Source organism: Naegleria fowleri (genome assembly GCF_008403515.1).
Source record: "Naegleria fowleri strain ATCC 30894 chromosome Unknown tig41, whole genome shotgun sequence".
Lineage (NCBI taxonomy): Eukaryota > Heterolobosea > Eutetramitea > Acrasida > Naegleriidae > Naegleria > Naegleria fowleri.
The window spans coordinates 528142-553289 of NW_025407973.1; the positions used below are offsets into that span (position 1 = coordinate 528142).

The 25148-nt window shown below is 36.8% G+C and overlaps 11 protein-coding genes across 11 annotated transcripts; 4 read left to right on the forward strand and 7 right to left on the reverse strand.

Annotated features, from left to right (window-relative positions):
- Positions 1-9: 9 nt before the first annotated feature.
- Positions 10-4413, reverse strand: FDP41_004929 (uncharacterized protein; the record flags this gene model as incomplete). The annotated part of the gene is made up of 1 exon (XM_044708397.1): positions 10-4413. The coding sequence occupies one exon, from the start codon at positions 4411-4413 to the stop codon at positions 10-12; it is 4404 nt and encodes a 1467-aa protein (XP_044560967.1).
- Positions 4414-4465: 52 nt separating this feature from the next.
- Positions 4466-5275, reverse strand: FDP41_004930 (uncharacterized protein; the record flags this gene model as incomplete). The annotated part of the gene is made up of 1 exon (XM_044708399.1): positions 4466-5275. One exon carries the CDS (start codon positions 5273-5275, stop codon positions 4466-4468), a length of 810 nt encoding a protein of 269 aa, XP_044560968.1.
- A 282-nt stretch (positions 5276-5557) lies between these two features.
- FDP41_004931 (uncharacterized protein) lies at positions 5558-7184 on the forward strand (the record flags this gene model as incomplete). The annotated part of the gene is made up of 3 exons (XM_044708400.1): positions 5558-6188; positions 6239-6757; positions 6826-7184. The coding sequence occupies 3 exons, from the start codon at positions 5558-5560 to the stop codon at positions 7182-7184; spliced, it is 1509 nt and encodes a 502-aa protein (XP_044560969.1).
- Positions 7185-7208: 24 nt separating this feature from the next.
- FDP41_004932 (uncharacterized protein) lies at positions 7209-9287 on the reverse strand (the record flags this gene model as incomplete). The annotated part of the gene is made up of 1 exon (XM_044708401.1): positions 7209-9287. The coding sequence occupies one exon, from the start codon at positions 9285-9287 to the stop codon at positions 7209-7211; it is 2079 nt and encodes a 692-aa protein (XP_044560970.1).
- Positions 9288-10533: 1246 nt separating this feature from the next.
- Positions 10534-13644, forward strand: FDP41_004933 (uncharacterized protein; the record flags this gene model as incomplete). Its single annotated transcript, XM_044708402.1, has 2 exons — positions 10534-10794; positions 11422-13644. 2 exons carry the CDS (start codon positions 10534-10536, stop codon positions 13642-13644), a joined length of 2484 nt encoding a protein of 827 aa, XP_044560971.1.
- Positions 13645-14010: 366 nt separating this feature from the next.
- Positions 14011-14496, forward strand: FDP41_004934 (uncharacterized protein; the record flags this gene model as incomplete). Its single annotated transcript, XM_044708403.1, has 1 exon — positions 14011-14496. The coding sequence occupies one exon, from the start codon at positions 14011-14013 to the stop codon at positions 14494-14496; it is 486 nt and encodes a 161-aa protein (XP_044560972.1).
- Positions 14497-14696: 200 nt separating this feature from the next.
- On the reverse strand, positions 14697-15542 carry FDP41_004935 (uncharacterized protein; the record flags this gene model as incomplete). Its single annotated transcript, XM_044708404.1, has 1 exon — positions 14697-15542. One exon carries the CDS (start codon positions 15540-15542, stop codon positions 14697-14699), a length of 846 nt encoding a protein of 281 aa, XP_044560973.1.
- A 69-nt stretch (positions 15543-15611) lies between these two features.
- Positions 15612-18845, reverse strand: FDP41_004936 (uncharacterized protein; the record flags this gene model as incomplete). Its single annotated transcript, XM_044708405.1, has 1 exon — positions 15612-18845. The coding sequence occupies one exon, from the start codon at positions 18843-18845 to the stop codon at positions 15612-15614; it is 3234 nt and encodes a 1077-aa protein (XP_044560974.1).
- Positions 18846-19419: 574 nt separating this feature from the next.
- FDP41_004937 (uncharacterized protein) lies at positions 19420-20664 on the reverse strand (the record flags this gene model as incomplete). The annotated part of the gene is made up of 5 exons (XM_044708406.1): positions 19420-19520; positions 19674-19910; positions 20101-20241; positions 20385-20442; positions 20545-20664. 5 exons carry the CDS (start codon positions 20662-20664, stop codon positions 19420-19422), a joined length of 657 nt encoding a protein of 218 aa, XP_044560975.1.
- A 652-nt stretch (positions 20665-21316) lies between these two features.
- Positions 21317-22375, forward strand: FDP41_004938 (uncharacterized protein; the record flags this gene model as incomplete). Its single annotated transcript, XM_044708407.1, has 1 exon — positions 21317-22375. The coding sequence occupies one exon, from the start codon at positions 21317-21319 to the stop codon at positions 22373-22375; it is 1059 nt and encodes a 352-aa protein (XP_044560976.1).
- A 1303-nt stretch (positions 22376-23678) lies between these two features.
- Positions 23679-24946, reverse strand: FDP41_004939 (uncharacterized protein; the record flags this gene model as incomplete). The annotated part of the gene is made up of 2 exons (XM_044708408.1): positions 23679-24382; positions 24691-24946. 2 exons carry the CDS (start codon positions 24944-24946, stop codon positions 23679-23681), a joined length of 960 nt encoding a protein of 319 aa, XP_044560977.1.
- Positions 24947-25148: the final 202 nt, after the last annotated feature.

Consider the following 25148-nt stretch of genomic DNA (forward strand, 5'->3'; position numbering starts at 1 on the left):
TGGAGCATTCTACAACACCTGCCCTCCACAGTGGGTGTATTTATCAAGCAGTTGCCTTGTACGTTTCAGTTTGGTCGAGAGTAAGGAAATCTTGTAGAGTAAAGCCTGCTCTTTCAGATGTTTCTCTTTGTTTAAAGCAATCAGGGTTTTCTTGGTTCGCTCTAAATCGCCTTTCAAAACAGCAGCGTTGTGTTTGTAATGTCTACATCCAAGTTCAAATTTAACGAGTTCCTCCAGCATTTGTCTGTACCTCATCTTGAGATATAAATATTTTCTTTCGTAATAATATACTTGTCTGGTGGCAGTTTTAGGCAATGGAATATTCAAAAAGTAGTCACGTTCATCATCCTCATACTCCTTGATTCTTTCATTCAATCTATTTTCAAACTTTACAACATTAGGAGGTGTTAGCGAGTGTTCCTCAGTTTCCACACCAACTTCTTTCATATCAGAAACTGGAGTACCAACACATGAATCTTGTAACAGAACTTTTGTTGGCGTGATGAAAAACGTAGAGCTTGATGAGGTGTTCAAAGAGTCATTGTTATCAAATGATGTCGACATGTTAATGTTCTCAATAGATCCTTTTCTTTGCTCAATAGTCCGAGTGGGTTCAGTGGTATTGAACTCTGATTGTATGACATGATCTTGCAATTTGATTTGGAACGTGTTTGTGAGCTCATCCTTAAGATGAGGCAGTACAAGGTCTTCTTGGTGATGAGAAATGACTTGTGTCTTCACTTTGGCGTGATCCTCTTCAAGAGTAGTAATTGGAGTGTCTTGATCACATAATAGAGTATTTGGTTTTTCAGATTCACTCTCTTGTGTATCATCAACATGGCCCACAGTGATGTGGTCATGAACAATTTCCAGAGAGCGACGATTTTCAGAAACCATTGCTGCAGTGGCGTCATTTCCTAAGTGCATATCATCTTTCATTTCATCATGTGACAATTTCTTGCCATCTCTATCCTCTTCTTTCTTTTGGAGGGCATCCTCAGAAAGTGAAAAAGAAATGCTCTCTTGGGCAATACGAGAAGACATATTTTCCAAATGTTGAATTGCCTCCAAGAAATCATCGTCATATGGAGCGTCTCTACGTGAGGGCTGTATGGGCGAAAATACATATTCACTATTTCCTTCAGATTCGTCATCCCCTACATCCTCCTCGTTAGTAGATTGATATCCAATGCTCAAAGTATTAGCAATCGAATCGTCAACTATCACAGATGAGTTCTCGTCATCAGCACTTTCTGGCACATTTTCAATATTAAGGCAAGCTTCGTAATGGGACGTATGAATAAGTTGTGTTGACGATGAACCATCGATGAGGTCGGTGTTTTCAGATCTAGTCAAGGTTTCATTCTCAACCTCATTCGTTTGTTGACCAATGTGGTTAAGCGATGTCTCCTCGATATTTACTTGAGTATTCATCTTTTCCGTGCTAATTTGTTGATCCTCTATTTGATCACGTGTTTCAGAATGCTTAGGGGCAGAATCATTTTCAAAGATGTCTTTTGAGGCATTTACAATTTCAAAATTATGTGATTCTTCCTCAAGTTGTGACTCAGAAAGAGCAATGTCTCTCGACTCTTGTGCCTCTGATTGTGGGATTGTATTCTCTTGGCCATGTTCCTCGTCAATATTAGGAACGTCTTGATTTATGGTAGCACTAGATTCCAAGTTATTTTCACTTGTGTATATGGGGTTTTCTAGAGTGTCTACAGTTGTCGTATCTGACACTTCCCTAGTTTCGATATCAGTGATATCTTCATTAATTGTTGACAACAGTTCTGATTGAGAACCATTGGTTTCAATGCTTTTGTCCTCCTGAGAAACAGCCTGGATAACATTTTCTTCGGTTAAGTGTGGCTCTTGTGTAGGGTCAACCGATTTAAATTCATCACTTTCAACGTCAACACTCTCAGTAAATGTCGTATTAGCCTCTTTCATTGAAGAACTCTCAGTAAATACAGTAGTGTTTTCAATAATTTCAGTGGCAGTGGTCTCACATGGGATACTGTTGTCAGTCAGTGGTTGATCACGGTTTGTGATGTTGGTATCTTCTAAGTCAATTATTAATTGGTTATCAATACAGGGGTTTTGGTTTGGTTCATGTTGTTCCTCGTAAGACGTTGATGTGTTATCAGCTTTTGTTCCTTTGATGTTATTGGTCTCTAACATAACATTAGCAGTTGCATCATGTTGCCCATTCTCAACGATTGAGTCATTTTCTGCCATTGATTCCTCTATATGCATTGAATCATTCTTAGTATCATCACTGAATGTATCTTGAACAGCTGTTTGATTTATGCCATGAGTATCATCAACATTGTTTTCTTTGATATCTGCATCCTCATTTAGATCTATGATGTGAGAATCCATGACATTGTTCTCTGTTATGTATGAATCCTCATTGGTGACGGTATCTTCATGTAAATCAAGAATATCCCCAGGAGTATCTGACTTGGTTATGATTGGTTCAATTTCTTGAAGCTCTGTCGTGTCTGTATGAGTGTTCGTGACTTCCAAACTATCAGCTGTCTCAGGTTGTGCAGATTCCTCACCGTTACTGGTATCAGTATTTTTCTCCTCACGTGTCAATTCATGTTGAGCATCACCAGTAATCGTATCATCAACCATTTCTTGTGATGGGGAAAGGGCCCTATCAATGTTATCATTTTTCTCAGTAGGAAGAGTTTCTGAAATTAGTGGTGACATTTCAAGATCTTGGCCTTGAGATTCAATGACCTCTTCTTTAAAGCTCGAATAATCATTCATATCTTGGTCGTGAGGTTCAATAGAATTGTTCTCAGTAATAATTGATTCATTAATGGCACTGTTATTATGTGTAAGAATATTCTCAGGAGCATCTGATTTGATAATGATCGGTTCAACTTCTTGAAGCTCTTTTGTATCTATGAGGGCGGAGTCAAGTTTATCATCTGTCTCAGGATGAACGTGTTCATGTGTCGACAACGATTCTTGTTGAGTAACTGCTTGTAATGGGCCTCCCATATGAGGTGTTGTATTGTTCTTTTCATGCCCTTTCTTTAAACTTTTCATTTTCTTCAATAACTTTTTCAATTCTTTCACCTCAGATACAAGTTGTTTTTTTTCTTCAAGTATTTCCTTAATCTTTTCCTTGTGTTTAGCAACGTGGTTATTGTAGATCTGTTCTTCTTGTTGCTTTAGAGAACTTAGTTCGAAGAACTGCTGCTTTAACTTATGTATGTCTGTTGACAGTTTTTCTCTCCAGGCATTATATGTCTCTTCTAACTCTTCATCAGTTTGAGAATATGTTGTCTTCTGGTCAACTTTTCTCGACAACCTCTCTGTTTTTGCGCTTTCCATCAAATTTATCATTGTTTGAACTTCTTGTTTAAGCTTCAAATTACCTAGCTCTTTCTCATCCATGGCGTTTTCGAACTCTCGTAAAGCACGTTCTTGAGCTTCACATTGTTCTTTCAAAGTTTGATTTTCTTGTATGATGGCCTCATTAGTTTTTGTTAACCTGAATATCTCATCTTTTTGTTCAATTATTTCACTGTCCTTTTCTAGGAGGATTTGTCTTAGCTCATTTCGAGCATTTTGTTCTAAAATGAGCTGGTTTTGTAAACCCTTATCCTCTATTATTTTGCATAGCCTATCAATTTCTCTTTCTAACTGCAGCTTTTCTTTTTCTTGTGTCGATAAGATTTGAGAGATTTCCTGGTTTTCTTTAACCATATCATTATACTTATCGGAAAATAGTTGTAATTGAATCTTGTTATCTGTAATATTCTCAATTAACTTGGTGGCCTGTTCATTCAGAAGAGCGTTCTCCTTATCTTTTTCAATGAAGGCTCTTTCGATATCTATTTTGTGTTTCTCTTGTTCCATGTATAAATTGTGAACTTGTTCATACTCTTGAGTTAAACTAGCGATTTTCTCCTCTGCAGTTTCCTTCAGATGCTTGAGACGGATTGCTTCTCCTTCAGATTGGGCAGCTCTTTCTTCATGAACAGCGATCTCCTCCTCAAGGAGTCTTAACGCTGCTAATTCTTTTTGAGTTTGGCTCAAAAATGCGTAATCAACGATACCACCTTCAGTGGCATTTTGTTGATAACGCTCCTTTTTTTGAAGAAATTCATTAAACTCTTTCATTTGCTCTAATTGGTTTTTCATTTCTTCATAGGAGATCATGAAAATTTCATGTTCTTTCTCCAATACCTTTAAGCTCAATAATGCTTCGTTATTTGGCTCCGAATTTTGGAGATTTTTCTTTAACTTGTACAATTGTAACTTCTTAGAGGGTTCATTGGACTCTTTTGAGAGATTACTCAATTGACAAACCTCCTCAAGTTCTGATATTTTCTGTTGTGTTGCTACTAATTTAGTCTCGAGCTCCTTTATCTTTGAAATGTAAGCCATATTTTCTGAAGATTTTTTCAACAGATCATTCAAGTTCTTAACTCTCTTCTCCTCACTTTCCTTTAGTTTGTTGGATATTTCCAACAGTTTTTTTCCAGTTCCTCTGGCTAGTGATTTGTAATGCTCTTTTTTTTCGTTCAGAGGCCTTCAACTGAGATTTCAGAAGAACAATCTTTCCTTCGAGTTCTCCTGTGTTGGTATTTTGAATTTGTGGACTCGTTAATTGTTGTTGTTCTTGGAGTTTTTTTTTCAAGTCCAATACTTCCTGCTCCAAATTAATCCTCTTCAAATCGGATTCCCAAAACAATGCTCTATATTTCTCGCTTGTTGTTCCAGAGTCTTGCTTCATTTTGTTGTGAACATCCTGTAACTGGGTAAATTGTTGAGTTACATTTTCCAAACGCTTGATGGTTTTACCATTCTCTTTAATTTTCGATTCAACTTCGTTTTTCAGTTGCTGGATTTGTTGCTCTTTTTCTCTGACTTCATCCGAGAGAGCCTTTATCTCCGATTGCAAAGAAGCTATTAGAATTTTGTTGTTTTGGTTGTTCTCTTTGATTAATTCCTCCTTCCGAACAGACGAAAGAATTTCATCATCTAATTGTTGTTTCAGTTCATTATTTTCGGTTTGCAACTCGGCAATTTTTCTTTCCGAGCGTATCCGCTGATCATCCCTTTTCATGAGCAGAGAACCAGCCGTTTCTTCTCTCTGGCACATGACCCTCAAAAGATCATCAAATTCCTTATTAAATTCATGGACCACCTTGGAGAAGGAATCTTTGGTGAACCACTCTAACCTATCAAACTCGTTATTCACTACATCCAAGGAGGCTTCATCACCGTCCTCTTTCGAGTCTTTCATCTTCCCCTAATTGAAAAAAAAAGAAGGAAGATCTCGCTGTGGCCGTTGAGGGAGTTGAACGTTTTTTTTAATAAGGCTACTGTTTGTTGTGGTCGGAGGGTGGTTCCTATTATGACCCTTGAACATTTCATGTACCGTTCTTTTCAAATTTGAATCAATATCCATGCAAAGGAGGGTACATACATGTGTGGTTGAAAATGGTCTATTACTCGGAAGGTTGGTTGGTGTGTTTCATTGAAGATACATCTCTCTTAATGATGTTGGAAAAGAAATCAAAGAAAAATGGAGAAGCGAACATTTACTCCTTCGGCTGCTGCTGCTGCTTCTTCAACTCTCGATGAACGGCAAGCCGGAAAACTTCTCTTTGATAAATTGAATAGTTTCTTTGAAATGGATGAGAACATTATTGAATTGGGGTTGATGCTCAGCAAACAAGAACCTCCAAAGTCCATATCGGAATTAGAGAAAATATTACAGAGCAATGATGATCATCAAGAACCTTCGAGGCATGTGGATACCATTTGTCCTTTTCTCTATAAAGACAGCAGAATTGGTTTATCCTTTTGGTGCCTTCCACTCGTATACAAGTATGCCTATTCCCGGCTGTTAGAGGTGCGGCGAACGGAAGAAGGCCTTGAAAAGATTTCCGAATCCGAGTTGTTGGCCATTACACGTGGAATTTTACTGATCAATGCCGATTGTGTTACAGCATGGAATGTAAGAAAGGAATATTTATCAAAGAATCGTTCAAACGTGGAAAAGATCTCTAAAGAATTGCAGTTTTTAAATCTTGTTGCAACAAAACATCCAAAAAGTTGTGAATCATGGGATCATCGCAATTGGATTATTAGAAATTTAATATTTAATAATAATGAAAATTCGAGATATTTCTCTGGAAGAGAACAATTTGTGAGTAGGTTTCTTGAGCAACCACATGAAATTGTTTATGAAGCGATTTTATAGAATTTTTAAATACGGAAATTGAAAACTGCACCAAAACCGTAACGATTTATCCCAGAAATTACTATTCGTGGTCCTATCGACAACAATTAATGAACCTTATCATGTCAAGCAATTTTTTAGAGAATCACCTAGAATTAGTAGACACAAGACGAGTAGTATTGAAAGAAAAACTTGACGATTTATTGAACTGGTTGAAGAGAAACATTAGCGATCACTCATGTGTGAACCATATTATCATACTTTTGCGCCATTACAAACAAGCTCTTTTACATTACAATGATGACAAAGAGATTTCATATTTTCTAATTTATTTACTCAAATTATTCTATTATAGCCAGTATTTGATTGTATTTTTTCCAGGTCATGAATCCCTTTGGATCTTTAGAAGGTTTTTATGGATCTTCTTATTAGAAAGCAATGTTCTTTTCGAGAAATACTTTGATGACATGTCTCTCAAGGACACCATTAATCATTTAATGGAAATTGCAACCGATCAATTTAGTCATTCCTCCATTGAGAGTAAGTTCAAATGTTGACATTTTAGTTGTTTAACCTTAGAAATAATAATTTTTATTCATGGGACACAGTCTACCCATACGAGCCCATTCAAATAGCAAGCGATCTACTTTTAATTCAACGATGTATTAATGACAAGGAAGTGATTGTTGACTCTTTCAAACAAATTCATCATGGACTTGTCAATACATTTCACATGCTAAAAGTTGTAAAACAATTTTCCTTGGAGCATCAACATGCGGGCTTAATAGTCAGAATTTTCATTTTGGGTGACTTGAGGTTAGCAAACAACAACAAAACTTCTTCCTCTCGTGTTGAGGATTGTTTGGAGAAGTGTCTCTCAAATGTTTCAGCGCTACTGAAAGTGTACTCGACTGCAGAATTTAAGCTTGGAAAATCAACCCACCACAAACAGCACGAATCCTTATAAATAATTTATTTACAATTACAGAAATTACTTGAGACCAAAGGTGTTCATGTAAGCCTTGATTGCACTTAGAGAAGACTTGGCTTCCTTGTCCCAGTTTTCAATTTTCTTCATGCCCATCAGAGTAAATCTCACTTTGTCACCTTGTTGAGGCATGGAAGCTCTTATCCTGTAAGAGGCACATTCGAATTGCATATCGCTGACAATTTCACGTCTCGTATTTTCGTCTGAAGTCGCAAAATCGTATGCACTTCTGTCAAGTAATGCAGTTATGGCACTGTCAAAGGCGGTCACATAGATAGAGCTTGAATAATCAGCCAAAACAACCGAAGTCATGTACCTGTACGACATTTCGACTCCTCCACATGAAGGACATCTCAAAGTTGGATCCATTTGATCGGCATCTTTTTTCATTTTCTTTCCTTTGCAATCAGGGTTGCTGCATGCTGGATAAGTAAAATCGTCTTGCTTGAGAATAACATGGGATCTAATAAAGAATATCTTCGTTTTGCCAGGATCCTTATCTTTTGGCTTAATTTTGTCTAATTCCTCTACAGTGGTGTTAGCCACATCTTGAATCGTGACTTTTCTAAACGTTGATGATTTTGTGAATACTGCTGTAATGACCTCTCCTTGCATTTCTTCAATTGGAAGAGCAGAAAATAATTGATGAAGTTCAGCCGCCTCTGGAATATCCACATCGACAATACATTGAGAGCTATTACAACTCAGGCTCATACCATTGTCTGATAATTTTCTTCCAACTCCAGTAAATATCACAACTGATTTCTCCTCAAATTTAATGGTATCTCCCCATAAAGTTATGGCTGCTTCAACGATTTTTCCATAAGAATCCTTACTCAGAATAGTGACATCCCTTTTCAATGTTGCATTTGAATTTTCATTCTTTGACTTGAATTCTGTTGTATCTCCAATTTTCTTTACAATTCCAATAATATCAAATTTGTCTTGGCTTGTACTATCTTTAACTTGATCGAGAGGAGTTAATGAGAAACGACCTTGAGGAATGCACACAGACTCATTATCAGTAGCTTCTTGAATAATGCAATTATCATAAAATGTAATCTCATAATTATGGGCAATTCTTGTGTTAAATTTGTGATCTGCAGGTTTAATCTTTCCGCCTTTGAAATAATAGACACCTCTCTCACGCAATTTTGAGTTAGCTTTGATGGCTCCTTCATTGAAAAATGTAGCTCTAATTTCAGTAGAATCTTGATCAATCAAATTAATTGAAAGAATGGTACCTTTTCTGTCATCCTTTGTCCAATGCTTCAAATCGGGTTTTCTGGTAACTCTAGCTTTAATCACCCAATCATTTAGCCAAGGTGTTAGAGCAATCAGTGGTACAATGGCTTTTGATCTAAGATCTATATTTTGGTTATTAGTTGTTGGAGTAAATGATGATTTTTGTGGTTGCTGTTGTTGAGGAATTAGTGATGAAGGTCGTGATTGTTGTTGCAAGTTATTCATTGGTGGAACTTGTTGTCCACTTGGTGGTCTGTTAAATTGATTTGATGGAGGTCTAGAGGCTGTATTTTGCTGAAGATTAGATGATGCTTGATTCATAGGTCTCTGAAAGCCTGATGCTGATGTTGGTACGGATGCAGAAGAAGATTGGTTAGCCATGTGGTTGGTATTATTTCCGATGACCCCACTAGTAGTATTTCTAGAATTGTTACTATTATTACTTGATTGAACAGCTTGATTCGGAATGGAGGATCGAGGTGGTGGATTTGTTGTGGTTGATGTGGTCGCTGTTGGTTCTACTGTAAAACTGGCTAAAACATACACCTTGGAGGTAGAGGAACCTTTGGAGAGCTTGGTAACATTCACAATAGCTCCCTCCACCAACGAATCACGAGTGGGTGCAAAATCAACCCCAGGTTTTTCCAATAAAATCATGGTTACTGAAGGTCCTTGTTGATTCGGATCGGTTACATCAATTTTATGCATCACGGTTCCTTTCTGATTTGCCTTCATCATGACCGGTCGTTTGGACACCATCACACGGAATGGGTATTGAAAGCTTGAAGGATCTGAGAAAGCTTGAAGAAGTGAAAACATGTTTTGTTGTGGCGGCATTTTTTTTTCGTGTTGAAAAAATTTTATGTCCAGTGCAACTGACAAAATTCCTTAAAAAGTTGGAAATGATACATAATTTCTTGCAAAAGGAGGAAGTACTAAGTGATGATGGATAGAAACAAAAAAATTTTTGTCCAACAACAAGAGGTTAGAAAAACTTTGTTTTATTGTTAATGATGTCATCTCCATTTTTGTTATCCACGTGGATCGTTGCTCCGGACCCAATTTCCGCTCCGGCCACCAGCTGACTTTCAAGCGAAAAAATATTTGAAATTGCTACACGATCAACTAAAACATCTAACTGTTCAATATTTTGAATACTACCTTGCCTTCAGATTAGGCAGAATATGTACTAGACTCATTTCCCTACATTTTAGTCAAATTTATTTCAAAAGTTTTATTCAAAAAGCATACAAACTGTCCCCAGTGTGATCACTAGGTTTGTGGTTGTTTGTGGTTGTTTGGGCCCATCGTCGTTGTATCACTGAAAGAGTCCTGTATTCCTCTTTTTTGCTGTACACCGTTTCCTAATATATTTTTTCAATATGTCATGTGTCATTGGTACTTTTGTTCTCTCCATCCTTTGAAAAATTATTTTAATACTCTTCATCGCATCCATCATCACCTCTCTCTCGCTATCCCAAACCAAAGGGTCGCTCAGTGAAGCAAAAAGACCAGCAGCGAGTAATTTTCATCACCCTCTCTCAATTGTTGTTGTTGTTGATACCATTTTGCTTCTTCTTCTTTTGTGAGAATTTAGTGAAATCCTAACAACAACAACAAGAACCATCTTTTCAACAAATCAGAGCATTCCAAGGCTTGTGAAGAGAAAAAAGGAATTTTTGTCGTGTGTTGTTGTTCTTCTTCTCGTTTTCAGAAGGCATTCGGAAGAGCAACGACCATCATCATCATCATAAGAACAATTTTTCTTCTTCTTTGACTCTGAAAGGAAAGCAAAGAGGGCCATCACCACACAAACATCATCATATTGCGTTCTTGAATTAGAAATTCATTGGTGGTAGTAGTATTAGTTAATATTAAGAGTTCAATAACAACAACAACTTTTATCATCATAGCCTTTCTTTCATAGAGAGAGAATATACATTCCGAAGAGTTTCCATATAGAATCAGTATTATATCATTCAATAGCATCCTCATCATCCAAATAATTCATCCAATCGTTCATCACCACATCATCTCAATACAACAACAACAACTCTATTTTCCCTATCATCATCATCATCATATGGCATCCATTTATATACATCGCAAAGTTGATGAATCAACCAAAAACGGATCATCATCATCCACCCATCATGAAGGATCATCATCTTCAACAACAACAACTTCTACAACGTCCACCCATACAAACAACACATCCTCAGATAAAGATCCCAAAGATGTTCTCAATGAATTGCTTCAAGATATTCCCAATTCAACCTCATTCCATGCTGCAGTTCAGAAAGACAACTTGAGTCGACGATTCACCGATAGAGAATTATTCAAGGTATGTTGTTGTTGTTTCACTTGAAATATGTTTGATAAGAGGAACATGTCCCAATAATAACTGATTACATGTTATGACTACTTTGATTCTTCATCCCAATGATTGTTGTCACTACTCTCACGTTTTTTGTATATTTACATTAATGATGAATCATCATGATGGCCATGTATGGGTTGGTTTTCATCCAAATGTTCCATATGCTCAATGTATCGTCTGTTGTTGTTGTTGTTGTTGTTGTTGTGAAATATCTCACAACCATTCAACATGGACTCTAATGACTTGTGATAACATGAATCATGTGATACTTGATGTTTCTTCCATCTTCATATTATCAAACTATTATCAAACCATTATCATTATCACAATGGCAAAACTTGAATATCATCTTCTCATGTGGAAATGTCATCCTCTTGTACTGACATTTGATCGTACGATTCGTCACTACCACCTTGGTTTCAAAATAATGTTCCAACCCTCATCATCATGATTGATGAATCATCAACAACAAACAACTTACTCTCTTTCAACACCACAACCTCTTATGAATTTCGAAAACACCATGACGATGAACAATATTATTATTTCACAAACATACTGCTCTCTCTCACGTGTCACACACTCACTCAGATTTGTCAATTAACCAATCTGACTTTCTTGGATTTGAGTGGTCACTGCATTCAATCTCTTCCTCCCAACATTTCTCAACTCTCCTCTCTTCAAACTCTCATCATGAATAAGAGCGATCTTGCGACTCTTCCAAAAAACATTGAACTCCTCGAACATTCATTAATTGATCTTCAATTCCGACTCAACTCTTTTAAAGAATGGCCTTCGCAACTCAACAAGATGAATCTCCAAAAACTTGACATGAGTTTTAATCGTTTAAATAGAATACAAATTTCAACTACAGGTATTGCTGGGTTATTTGGTTTTGACCGCCCACAACAATTACAATCGACACTTCGAGAGTTGAATTTGAGTTACAACTATCTCACAACCTTTCCACAAGATTTACTCAAGTTTTCAAATTTAGAGAGATTAGATTTGACGAAAAACGATTTAGAAACTCTGCCCGATATTAGCAAGTTAGCTGACAGCATGAAAGAGCTTTCAGTCGAGAATTGTAATTTTACAGCATTTCCAGTCACCATTTGCTCTTTACTCAATTTACGAGTTTTGAACGTGAGTGGCAACAAATTCGAATGGTTTCCTCAGACCCAAGGTCTCATGTCACAATTGTGTCAACTGCGGGAGTTGTATGCAAATGGATGTGGACTCCATGGATGGGCACAGCTCTTCTGCCAAGCAAAACTTGAAATTTTACACTTATCCAATAATAGTATTCGTGGAGTGCCAACTGAAGTACGAACTCTGCAAATGCTGCAAGAGCTTATTCTCTCCAAGAATTATATTACACATATACCTGAACACTTTAGTGATTTTGTAAATTTGGTGTATCTAGATTTGAGTGACAACAACATTGAGGATGTAGATCCTGCATTTGGTAACTTGAAAAAATTAGAAATTTTAAAGTTAAAGTCCAATAGAATTACAGAGTTACCTCCAGAAATGTCAGAACTTGAAAGTTTGATTGAATTAGATTTAAGTGAAAACGATTTGAAAGATCTCTTTGATTTCTCTAAAGTGAAAAACTTGGAAAGATTAGAAGCAACTTATAACTATTTGGAATCATTTCCTAAAATTGGAAATTGCAAAAAGCTCAAACATTTAGATCTGACCATGAATAGAATTAGTGGTGAAATTCCTGACTATTTCTATGAATTGCATTCTCTCACTTTTTGTAAATTGAAACATAACTCTTTTGAAAGCATTGATCCAAAAATCAGCCAATTAACTTCACTTGAAATTTTGAATTTGGACAACAATGAAATTATTTCCATACCAGATTCAGTCATGAACCTAAAATCTCTAAAACAATTTTCAATTATTAACAATTATCAACTCAATCCGTCCGAACAACTCAAAACATACATGCAAAATAAGAACATTACATTTGAATATGCGTATGAAGAACCAAGCAAAATTAAGGATTCTCTCTTCCTAAGCTCAGCACCACCTGCAGGATCACGACGCCTTCTCAAATCTCTCGGTGTGACTCATATTCTAACCGTCGCCAAAGATATTCCACCTAGATACAAGAATGATTTTAAATATATGATTATTTTTGCAGATGACACGACAGAAGCCACTCTAAAACCTCACTTTGAAGAAGCATCAAAATTCATACAGGAAGCCATTTCGACAGGAGGAGCCTGTATGGTGCATTGCATGGCTGGAGTGAGTCGATCGAGTGCCATCGTCATTTCTCACATTATGTTGACAGAGAAGAAACGATTGAACATTGCCTATCGAGAGGTCTATGAAAAGAGAGACATTATCAAACCCAACGACAAATTCTATCGAGAGTTAAAATTACTAGATAAGGAACTCTTTCAACATGCAGAACCAACTCCTGTGAAAACGAAAAATCGAGTGGAATATTTCGATGCAAACACAGACGAGAGAATTTTCAAACGTCCCAAAGATGAAAAACCAAGCATTCTGCATGTACCTTCAAATTCCGGACTCGTGTCGTATGGAAATGGAGAAAAATCAACCTTTGCGTCACTTTTTAACTTTTCCTCATTGGCAGGATCAGAATCGGAGAGTGGACGAGAACCCATGATGATGATGATGTTCAACAATAATAATAATAATAATAACAACAACAATAGTAATGGCACATCAACATCCACATCGACCATGGGAGCTTCAACAAGAGGTGCCAACAATAATTCTACCAATGCAGCATCATCAATGACCAATGGTGATTCACACAGTGAGGAATGATCAAAAAAGAAAATGAGCAAGATATACCAATCTCAATTGGAAGAAGGAAAAGGGATTTTTAAGAGTTTTGAACATCTCACGCATGCAAGTTTCTCGAATGAACATTAATGAGAAAACTTTTTGTGTCACAACTTCAAGACACACACATGGTGATCAATATTTCATAAAATTTTACTTTCCTCTTCTTTTACTGTTCTCAACGATTTTTAAAAAACAGTTCCATCCACACAACCAACCACCAGATCTGAGTTCTTCTTTTCAACCCAATCGATGCAACAACCCGCACGAACAACAAACAAAATTTCGCTTTCAAATAGATTAAAGAACAACATCAATCCAAAAATAGAATTAAAAAATACAAAAAAAATGAAACCCACGAACGAATATCCCGAAGAGAAGATTAGCGATGGAATTTACATGACGGATTTTCGGAGGAAACCATCAAGCACCACCAATACCACCTCTTCAACCAGTTCCAATTCTTTCATTCAGTATACTCCAAGTACTGCTGGTTCCTCATTTAGCTTGATGGAGGAGTATGAAAATTTATTGGCAACCACTCACTACGAATTGAAAGAATTAACGACCAAAATCTTTCATTTGGAACGATCTAATAATGAAATGAGAGAAATTATGAATGAAAGTGGAGAAGATGTGGATCTTGTATTGGCCATCTCGGAGAATGAAGAAATTTTGGTTAAATTTAGAAGGAGAGTGGAGTTGATCAATGAACGATTGGCACATTTACAATGCCTTCAATGCACGGAATTGAAAAAACAGCCTGTACAAGACAATCATAATAAGGATTCTATGGATGATTTATCAGATGATATTGATAATATCATGTTGTAAATGTGAATATTAATGTGTTCACTTGATGTCTAATTTTTTAATACTCTCTACTCATCCTATTAATGGAAATGTTCTCATAATTCAAATATTAATATTCATAATTTTGAATATTTAAATAATTTATTCTCTGTAAATACAATAATAATTACTTGACATTATTTAAGATAATTACAACAACGATGAGAGTGAATCCTCTCTAGCTACAAATCATCAGAAGGAGATTGTTTTTGTGATGGTTGCTCTTGTTGCGTCGAGACCATGTATTGATAAAACGTTTTCAAGTTTTCCTCAATTCTCCTTCGCCTTCTCTTTTGCAGAGCAAACAACGCATCGATACAACCATCTAACAGCATATTCAATGCCACCAACACCACAAAAGCAGTCAAGAATATCACTGTGGGATGATAAAATCCAATCTTTAGAGTGTCAAATGTCCACACATCATCCACACAGATTTTACCATCCGCATAATCCATCATTCCAGTGACACACTGTCGACATGTATGTTGCAAACATCGAAGTCCTGGACCACACCATCCGTCCTTAGTGAGCGCTCGTCCTAATTCTCTTGGACAAGCAGCCCTAAAGAGAGGATGTGAGGTCACTTTTTCACATTTGCCTTCATCCGTACAGTATTCATCCAAATTGCAAAATTCGGGAGTGTCTATACCTGAGGTGCCAGGAATGCATTCGCCGCATTGAAGGGGTTGGGTTTCATCGTCGTCGGGATAGTAAGCGACTTGATAATCTTCGCATGGAGTGGTTTGGGAGTTGATTAAAGAAGTTGTGCTTTCAAGTTGTGCAAATGAGGAGGAAAATGACATCGATGAACTGTCTGTTGTTGTATTGGAGGAGTGATAGTTTCGTTTTGAACTTTGTCGCGTTGACGAAGCAAGAGATCCCTTTCCAAACAGAAACCAATGTTCCCTATCCACAAAGCTTCCGATCAACAACACAGCCACAGCTGCAATGATGAAAGCCCACCACAACCTCCTCTTCTCTCCTGGAAATAGTGTTGCTAAGGCCATTCTAATTCGACCAAACATTTTTTAAGCGTTGTCATTGTTGTTGAGGAGTAAGATAATAAATTAGGCATTTGCCTTTTATAACCTAGGTTAATACTTGTTTTGCTTAGAGAACATGTAATTTTTCGAGGGTTTCTTTCGCACGTTCATGTTTGGCTTGCTAAAACTAGGAACCTTCACTTGTACAGATGCATTCACTTCTTGTTCTTCCTTCTCTTCTTCAGAGGCTGATAATTCCTCTTCAGCTCCCAACCACCCAATCTTCTTCATAAAGTCCACAGGTTTTTGGGCGAGTGGCATCGAAGCAGTCATGTCTGCTGCACGATTCAACTGTGAAGCGTCACTAGATGCTTCTTCTCCATTTGCATCCGTCACTGCCACCTCTCCTCCTTCACCAACAAATGCAGGAGAAGGATCCGAAACAGAGTCTTGTTTGAGCTTTTTCTTTTTACATTGCTTGTTCTTCTTTCGATTCTTTTGAGAGAGCATGTAAATTTCATTAAGGCTCGAAGGGACTCTCTCCTCTTCGGGAGTGATTCGTACGGATGCTGGTGGTTTCTTTGAGGATTGATTTGGAGTACTCGCAGTAGTATTTGGGTCGTTCATCATTGACATGGATGGATGATGATTGAGAAGGAAACTCGAAGTGGTGTCCATTTGATCCATCTGTTGTTGATGGTGAATGGTGTTGCTACTACTCGTTGTGGATCTTGTTGACGGCATGAATAGCATGTCAGAATCATCGAGACTCATCATGGATACATCATTCTGATGTGAAGAGTGTTGTTTCTGAGAGGAACCAAAGGATGAGAAGGATGACATGATTTTTGAAACCTTTTCTTGATTATGCAAGGATGGAAAACTCATCGAAGATGGGAAGAAAAGTGAACTCTTACTAGGAGTCACATTCACCGATCGTTGATTCTGATGTGGTACCAATTGTGGAGGTTCAAAAGGTAGTGAATCCAAAGCTTCATGATCTTCTTCGGAAAATGAAAGTTTGGATATCGATGATGATGGATAATAGTTTTTAGATTCGATCCATCCAGCAATATTGTATAAATCATCAGTATTCATGACAGGGCTCATTCGTGAAGGAGTCTTGTAGTGTGGATTGAAAATAGGTGATTCCAATTCAAAGGATGGTTTTGCATGTTGATTAATGAAATGATCTTCGGGAATCTTACTAGGTGTGGAGAAGGATGGTTCTGTCAAGTCATTGCTTTCATCATTCAATGTCTTACTAACGAGATTGACAATTACTTTAGCGTCACGACGTACGAGTTTTGGAACAGGATTGCAACAAGCAAGCAATTTGCTGACTTCTGTTGGAGCTTGTTCAGCAATGGAGAGAATCATGTGATCGGGAAGCACATAACGAACGCTTTCATCATCCTTTCTTGCAACTGTGTCTCTCCACTTGTAGAGCACACGAATGACCTTTTCATTAATGTTCCTTACACTCCGTGTGAATTTGTTAATGAGAGAGAGATAAGATGTTTCTGTGAAAAGTTCTTTTTCATATCTTCTCATACACAACTCTCGAGATCGTACTAATACTTCTTCCATTCTTTCGACACCAGTGATGCTGGAAGACAAATTTGGTTTGAAAAACATGTCTTGTCTCAATCGGTCGTAAATATAAAGTAAGTAGTGAGTATCCTCTCGTGCATATTTCACCATTTCACTCGGTAAAGGTCTTACTCTCCAATCTGCCAATTGATACTTCTTGTCTGCCTCAATACCACAATAATGTTTGAGAAGATAGGCCAAAGAACAACCTGGAAGCGTCAACACTCTGCATGCTTGGCCAGTGTCAAACATGTTGACAACGTAAATACCAAAATCACGTTGTAACCACAAAATGTCACAATCGGAACCATGCATCACTTTTACAATCTTTGGATGAGTAAAGGATGAGTTCAAAATATGCATATGCTCTCTCAATTCAATGGTATCAATGAGAAAGTCTTCATTTCTCGTTGAAATTTGCATCAAACAAACAAATCCTTGGAACGAGCGGTAACTGTGTTGTTCCAAATCGATGGCAAATGCATCCTGAGCTTCCAACAAACTTGCCAATCGATGGAGATCATCCACAGTACTAATCCAAGTACAGGATGAGTCCTCTAATTTTGAGAATGGAGTAATGATTTCAGGTGGTTTGTATTGAGAGGGCATAAACTCAAGACTCAACAATTCAGGAAGATAGGGATGTGGATAACTTTCACGAACTGGCTCTCCACCCATACCATTTCCGACTCCAAGACGAAATGGGAATGGAGGCAATGTCGATTGTTCAAATGTTTGGAAGGAACGTGTCTTTTCGTCGAGTTCATCCAGGGATCCAACTGTTAGAGATTGTTCCAGGGTTGCAACAAAGGCATTGGGTTTTGTCTTTAATTTAGGCACGAATGGTCTGTTCGAGTTGTCGATATCTGTCCATTTCAATTGTGGTCGACTCATGGATTTGAGTGACATGTGAGGATCAGTATTTGATGATGACAAGGTTGCGTGTGAATTCAAAGATCCATTTGTAAGTGAAGGATTCACTCCTACACCTCTACTTTCTGTTGAATTCAACTCCATCTCATCGAGAGCAATATCTACATTTTCAAAGTATTGATCCAGTAAATCCACGGTCGACTCGAACATGATTTCTGGATCATCCTCGAGGAGGGCAGAATTCATCATCTTTTGGCCCCCAAAAAACGACGACAAAGTATTGCGCAGGGATGAAGCACTCTCATCCATGGCTCCTCTAAATTGAGGGAAATGGCTCGAAAAGAACTCAAAGTCTTGATTGGAGGGAAGGTTGTTGGAAGCTTTGGTACCATTGACAAGAGCTGAGAATAGGTCGTTGAGATAGGGTTCGAGCGGTTTATCCCCTATAAAGACATTGGATGATGAGGATGGTGTGGTGTCATTTGTGTTTGTTGTGCTTGTACTGACCGACGATGGTGGTACTGTTGGTGGACCAGTAGAAGTCTGCGAGTTGGAGGATATTGGTACTGAACGTGAGTTTGCGGTTGAGGGTTGTTGTTGTTGTTGGTGTATCGATGATGATGAAGAAGAAGCCTTTGAGTTGCTGTGCGATGGTTTTGTTCTTCCGTTATTATTATTATTATTATTATTAATGTTATGATGATGATTATTGTTATTATTATTGTTGATGCCGTTTCGATGATGATGAGAGTGGTTGTTGCTATGGGGATGAGTGGGTGGTTTTCTATGATGATGATGAGGATTCATTCCATTACCTCCTCCTCCACTACTACTCCCCATGTGAGATTGTTGTTGTTGTTGGTGTGTCTTCTTTTTCATTAATTTCGTGTTAGATTGTTGTCGAGACCACCAAATGCTTTTTGCGAGAGGAACCAACGAGTATAAAATATAATGAATGAAGAACAGAACAGGATTGTATACACTTGACTTTCAAGGAGGGGGTTAATGAAATTTCGACGTTGTTTGTGAGTTGTTGTTGCGCAAATTCAAAAAAATTGAGCAACCGCCAAATTCTAACGTTTTTTTTTAATTTTGTAACGGCCAACTTTGCCTATAACCCGTTGGTCTGCTGATATTGTGTCATCACCATCTGTTGTACGTGTGTCTTTTTCATGGTTCGCAAGAAGTTCAAGAAAATGAGAGAAAAAAGAAAAAACCAGCTGTTGATTCTGTGGATAGCCAAATTGATTTGATAGAGATGAATGTTTTTTCAATTTAAGATACATATAAAAGGATGTTCTTTCATCAAAGCATTCTATTAAACTGTTGAATTCTTCATCTATTCATCTTCAGATTCTGTTCTGATCTTGGGGTGTACGTTACCTGGTGTTCTGTTGTGGTTAGAAAACGGAGAAGAATGATTTACTTTTTAACATGGACAATCAAATGATCTTTAATTAATGCCAAATAACTTTTTGACATAGGCATAGAGATTCAAGAGTTGTGTAGTAAGTTGAGAGTTGGCCATTTTCTTGACAAAATCAGGAATCCATCCTGAAGAGATGTTTCAATAGTGATGAGTGAACAATGTTATTGTTTTGTTTGAAAAGGAGATGATGTTCGCAAACATGTCGATTGTTTGTTTTGATTCATTCCATTCCCATTTGAATATATTGTTTTTTCAAATTAAAAACAAATCACACCTACCTTTGACATCTGTTTGAATGACATAGGTAACATGACAACTTGATGCAGTAGTTTCATTTGGTTTCTTCACAGGCTTAATGACATACCCAGAGCACAACAAATCTCCTCTTACATAACCTGATTGTTCAGGGAACAAGGAATGATCAACAACACTTTTCTGAGCAATGATCACTGAGCCATCTTCTCTCTTGTCAAATTTTCTCGCAATTAAATAATCTCGTTTTGAAACACCAAATGCTAAGTGTTGTGGATAAAATGTCCAATATATATAAATGTAATGACAATTTTTGGAAACAAGAAATGTCACAACGTCACATGATCAAATTCACAAATTTTAAAACACATTTCACAACGATAATTCAAAGTGGAACAACCATGGTTGATCAATGAATGGCCATGATCAGTGAAACGCATTCAAACTACTAACCTGGTGATTTGTGCATGTGAGCAACAATTTCCTCATTGTCACTCAACTTGTTCAGAGCTTTAATTTCTGAAAGTGAAGTACTGAGTGCAAGAATGTGATCATTATTCCACAAAATTTGTGCTACTTGGTCGACCGTAACACCTAAATGAATCAGATCACAACAAATAATAGTGGTCATGAGATGGTAATAATGATCATGATTCGGAATTATAATATTCATACCATGAAGAAGGTACCAAGATCACCAAAGGATTCAAAATTATTATAATATTCATAATAAATACCTTTCATCAGATAAGTCACTCGATACGATCCCGTATGAGGAGGTGGTTCAGCAAATTCCTTTTTTCAAATCCATGTAGAGAAGCAAACAAGTCAAACCACCAAACATCCATCATTCCAAGATTACATCATCATCACCATCATCATCATCAAATCACATACCACAACAGCTCCATCTTTTTCATCAATTTGTTGCCATGCTTTCTGGGTTGGATTCTTTGGATCGGCCAACTCAATCACTCGAGATTCTGCAAGAGAGGCTTCCGATGAAAAGTTGGACATTTTTTGTTGTTTTTGGAATCTTGATGTTCATATGAAGGAATGAGGATGAAACGAAGACCTTGTTTTGAAGGAGATTTCCAGTTGTTGTCAGAACTACAATCACTGTTGTAACATTTGTTGTTATTATGATGATAAGGATGGGTGCTCAAACATTTGTACTTTTTTGGAATTTTACATAATAATATTATTTTCAATCGGGAAAAAACAAATCACCTTGTGCCTTGAGAGTGTATTTTCTTCTTTGTCTGAGGAGGAGGAAGAAGAACATTCGTTATGATCATACTTGATGAGGAAGAATTCAAATTACGGGAAAAGAAATTATACTATTTCAATATTATATGAATCTCAACACACTGAGCGTAGTGAAATGCAATTATTTTCTAATTTCTGATCATTGGATAGATTCTACATTCTAAATTATCTTATCCTTATACTATATTATTGAATCTCTTTCGGAATGAACTCCATCTTCTTCCGATGTTTGAATTTCAACCCTTCTTCTTGTTTGAATCTTTTGTTACGAAAAAATTATCTCCAGCTTGGACCATCCTTTCGCGAGTCTTTTTTGAGTCCCTTTCATCGGTGCTATCATCATCATCATCATCATTATTATTATTATTATTATCATCATAGTAACAGTAATAACAACAAAATGTCCACTCCATCAACAACAGTCCCTGAAGGATGCCTCTTTGGTATGTGCAACCCATTGTTGGACATCTCCGCTGTGGTTCCTCATACTCTCATTGAAAAGTACAATGCTCCTGTCGGTGGTGCCATCTTGGCCGAAGAGAAACACCTTCCTCTCTATGCTGAGCTTGTACAAAATTATCCAGTAAGATATATTGCTGGTGGTGCTACTCAAAATGTGATGAGAGTTTTCCAATGGATGAATCAAGTCTCTTATCCAACTGCTGTCTTTGTTGGATGTGTGGGTGATGATGAATATGGTAGAATTATGAAGGAAAGTGTTACAAAAGATGGTTTGAAAGTGATTTATCAAATTACAAAGGAAAGACCAACTGGTACTTGTGCTGCTCTTGTTTGCGACAATGAAAGAGCTCTTATCGCTAATTTGGGTGCTGCTGAAAAATACTCGCATGAGCACTACAAGAGTGAAGAGGTTCAACAAGCTGTTCGGAATGCTTCCATGTTTTACATTTCTGGTTTCTTTGTCACTGTTTCATTTGAGAGTGTGTTGGAGACTGCTAAACATGCTTGTGAAAACAACAAGATTTTCGCTTTCAACTTGTCTGCACTTTTCCTTATTCAATTTTTCCATGACAAAATGATGCAAACTTTGCCATACACTGATTATTTATTTGGTAATGAGGAAGAGGCAAGAGCATTTGCTAAATCTTTGAATTGGGACGAAACTGATGTTGCCGACATTGCTGCAAAGGTATCTCTTTTGGAAAAGAAAAATTCAAAGAGACCACGTTATGTCATTTTCACACAAGGACCAGAAGCTGTTTGCATTGGTGTGAATGGAACTTCTCACAAGGTGCCAGTTAAAAAGATTCCAAAGGAAAAGATTGTTGACACTAATGGTGCTGGTGATTCCTTTGTTGGTGGATTTTTGTCCTTCTTGGCCAAAGGTAAATCTATTGATGAATGTGTGAAGGCTGGTATTTATACCTCTTCCACTATTATTCAATATGAGGGTTGCACTTATCCTGAGAAGCCAGATTTCAGCCAAATTGATGCTTAATTACGTATTGAATAAAGTAGCATGGACAACAACAAGTATGACGACAGCACCATTCAATGATTTGACTTGCATCCTTATCGATATCGTATTTATTAATCCTGTTATTGTGATCAGTCCCTATTAGTTTGAAGTTGAAATCCAAGTAATCGAATCCAATATCTCACTTAATATAATTAATTTGGATGAAGTTGCTGCAGCAGATACTGTCCGCCCAATAAATATTCAATTCCAAAATGTTCTGCAAGTTAACAGCCAGACGTAATCAAATTGTGTGCTTGGTTTATTCTTCAAAGGAGGAACAAAACCTATTCATTTTGAAGCGCCTGGTGTAAAGTTCCATGTAGAACTTGGAAGGTTATGCAAAGTGCCTTGAATGCTCTTGTGATATTTCTCAAATTGAAATGTCATGGAATTCCAACTTTCATTGCCTTTTATATTTCTGGAACAATAAGTACAAGTAATACTACATTACTCGTATGAATTTTCTGGTTGACTAATAAATTTTATTCTGTCTTTTGAGCATATCAACAAAATGATGATCAAAACAAGCTCAACAAGTACTAATTATCTCAATTCTATTCAATTCAATGATTGGTCCTAAATCGCCAGAAACAAGCTCTTGAATTTATGTTTGACCGGCATAACCATCCACAATGAACACTGTCCGGAGCTTTCAGAATTTTGCTCTATAGTTGTTCCCCAAGTTTGAAAATGGTGGCAATAAATGGATGGAAAAAGTTATCAAAACAATCTCCAGAAACCAAAATTAATTTCGAGCATTCTCGTGCTGGTGTGGTTGGAATTGTTCCTTGTTTTACATTGTTGGCAGTATTGTCAGAGACTTTTTTCTTGTGAAAATAATAACATAAACTTCATAGTCTGCAATTTTCAATAATGCATCCTCATAATATTCCCTTAATTGATTGGGTTCTAGTGTTCCTGTTTGTGAATCGTCATTCAAAAACTGATTTTGTGTCACAAATAATACTTTTTTCCATCCGAAGTAAATGTTGGCAAAAAACCATCAATTCCTTTTTCATTCTTTTTAACCTTCATAACTGTATATTTGGTTATCAGTTTTGTTGATATAAAATTTTCAGTTTCATACATGATATTATTAGTTTCAGTCATTAAAGTCATTTGAGCGAGCCTGATTGGCATGTGCGCTCCCTGAAAAACGTCACCAACAGTAAAAGTAGACACATCCTTAATTGGTTTCAGCCAGAGAATATAGTTCAGTTTGCAGGTAATTATTTTCAAGCATAGCTTTTCGAATTTTTCCCAATCCGGATTTTTTGAAGTGTTAACAAAGTCGTTGAATGCTTTTTGGAATTTCCTTAATTGATTCTGAAAGTTTGTCAATAGCAAGAAATGGTATTCCAATATGGTCATTAGCTTTGTAAATTCTGCCTTGGCTAGATAATTCTTCAACCTTATTTTCATATTTGAGAGCTTTGTGAGTGCTATATGGAAATCCTGAAAGAGTAAGTATGGATAGATATTGATAAGCGTAATATTCGTGTTCTGGTTGATATATATGATACACCTCTGCTGCAATTTTCGCGTAAATGGAGCTTATTTTTGTTTCTAATGGCATGGTTGTGTTGTCCTTCATACTTTTGGCTTTCCAAACTGCCCATTCTAAATGCCTTGGCACAAGGCCAATTATACTCCAGACTATCTTGTATTTGGGTGTAAACAAATCCTCCAACCCTTCCTCTTTTAAAATGATCTCAATATCCTCTGGTCGCAAGGATGGCAATGAAAGCATTATTGATGTGAAGTTGATGTCAGAGTCCAATAATGTTCCTGATAATGTTGGAAATAAAATCAATCTATGCTTTTTCTGATAATTTCTCATATACCTCCTAATTTTATGTTGCAAGTCTGTATTTAGGTTAAACTGATGTCTTATGAGGTACTGATATTCATCAAAAGCCAGTACAAGAGGAATGGGTATAGATTGCTCAATATTCAACCGCTCATGTAATTTTGTGCTAATAATTCCTAGTACTTCATATAAAAAACAGTCATTAGTTATTGCTGGCAAACGTGTCGCAATTTCTCCTCCAAAAACAAAAGCAGAATAAATAATTCTTGATGAAATTAAAGAGATAATTGACGAATCTCTTTCCAAACCACGTTTCAAAAAAAACCATTCGTAAAGTTGAAATAACAGATTGAAGAATTCTTGAAAATAGATTGTGGTTCGATTTTTGAAAGAATTTTAGAAATCTCGATCGCCATACGAGTTTTTCCGTTTCCACTTAAACCTTTGGCAATCAAAAAAATCAAGTCTTGTTTGTTAATATTACCTTGTTGAAAAGCATCATATTGTTTTCTACCTAAATCTGAAATAGCTTGTGTTGCACTTTCTCTATTCAACAGTGTACGGAATACAAGAGGATCCAAATTATACTGTGGTATATTTGACAAATCATTCAGCTGAAGTTGATTGATTTCCTGTAATAAATGCAATTCTTCCTTTGTAAAATTACAGGCTGGAGAATTGGTGTTATGTTTTTCTTCGTCCTTCATGGCATCTTCGGCTTGATCTTGTTTTTCCAACATTGGATCATTTTCGTCTTCTTCATCCCACTCTGTTGGTTTCTTCGTTTTCTTTCTTGAATGTTTCTCTTTATCCAAAATAGATTCATCTTCATCCGAATAAGATTCTCGGTTTTTTCTTTTAGGTTCAACCTTTTTTTGAAGTTCTACTCGGATTTAATTGGTTCTTTCTTTCCTCACCATCTTTATCATCATGAGGAAGAAC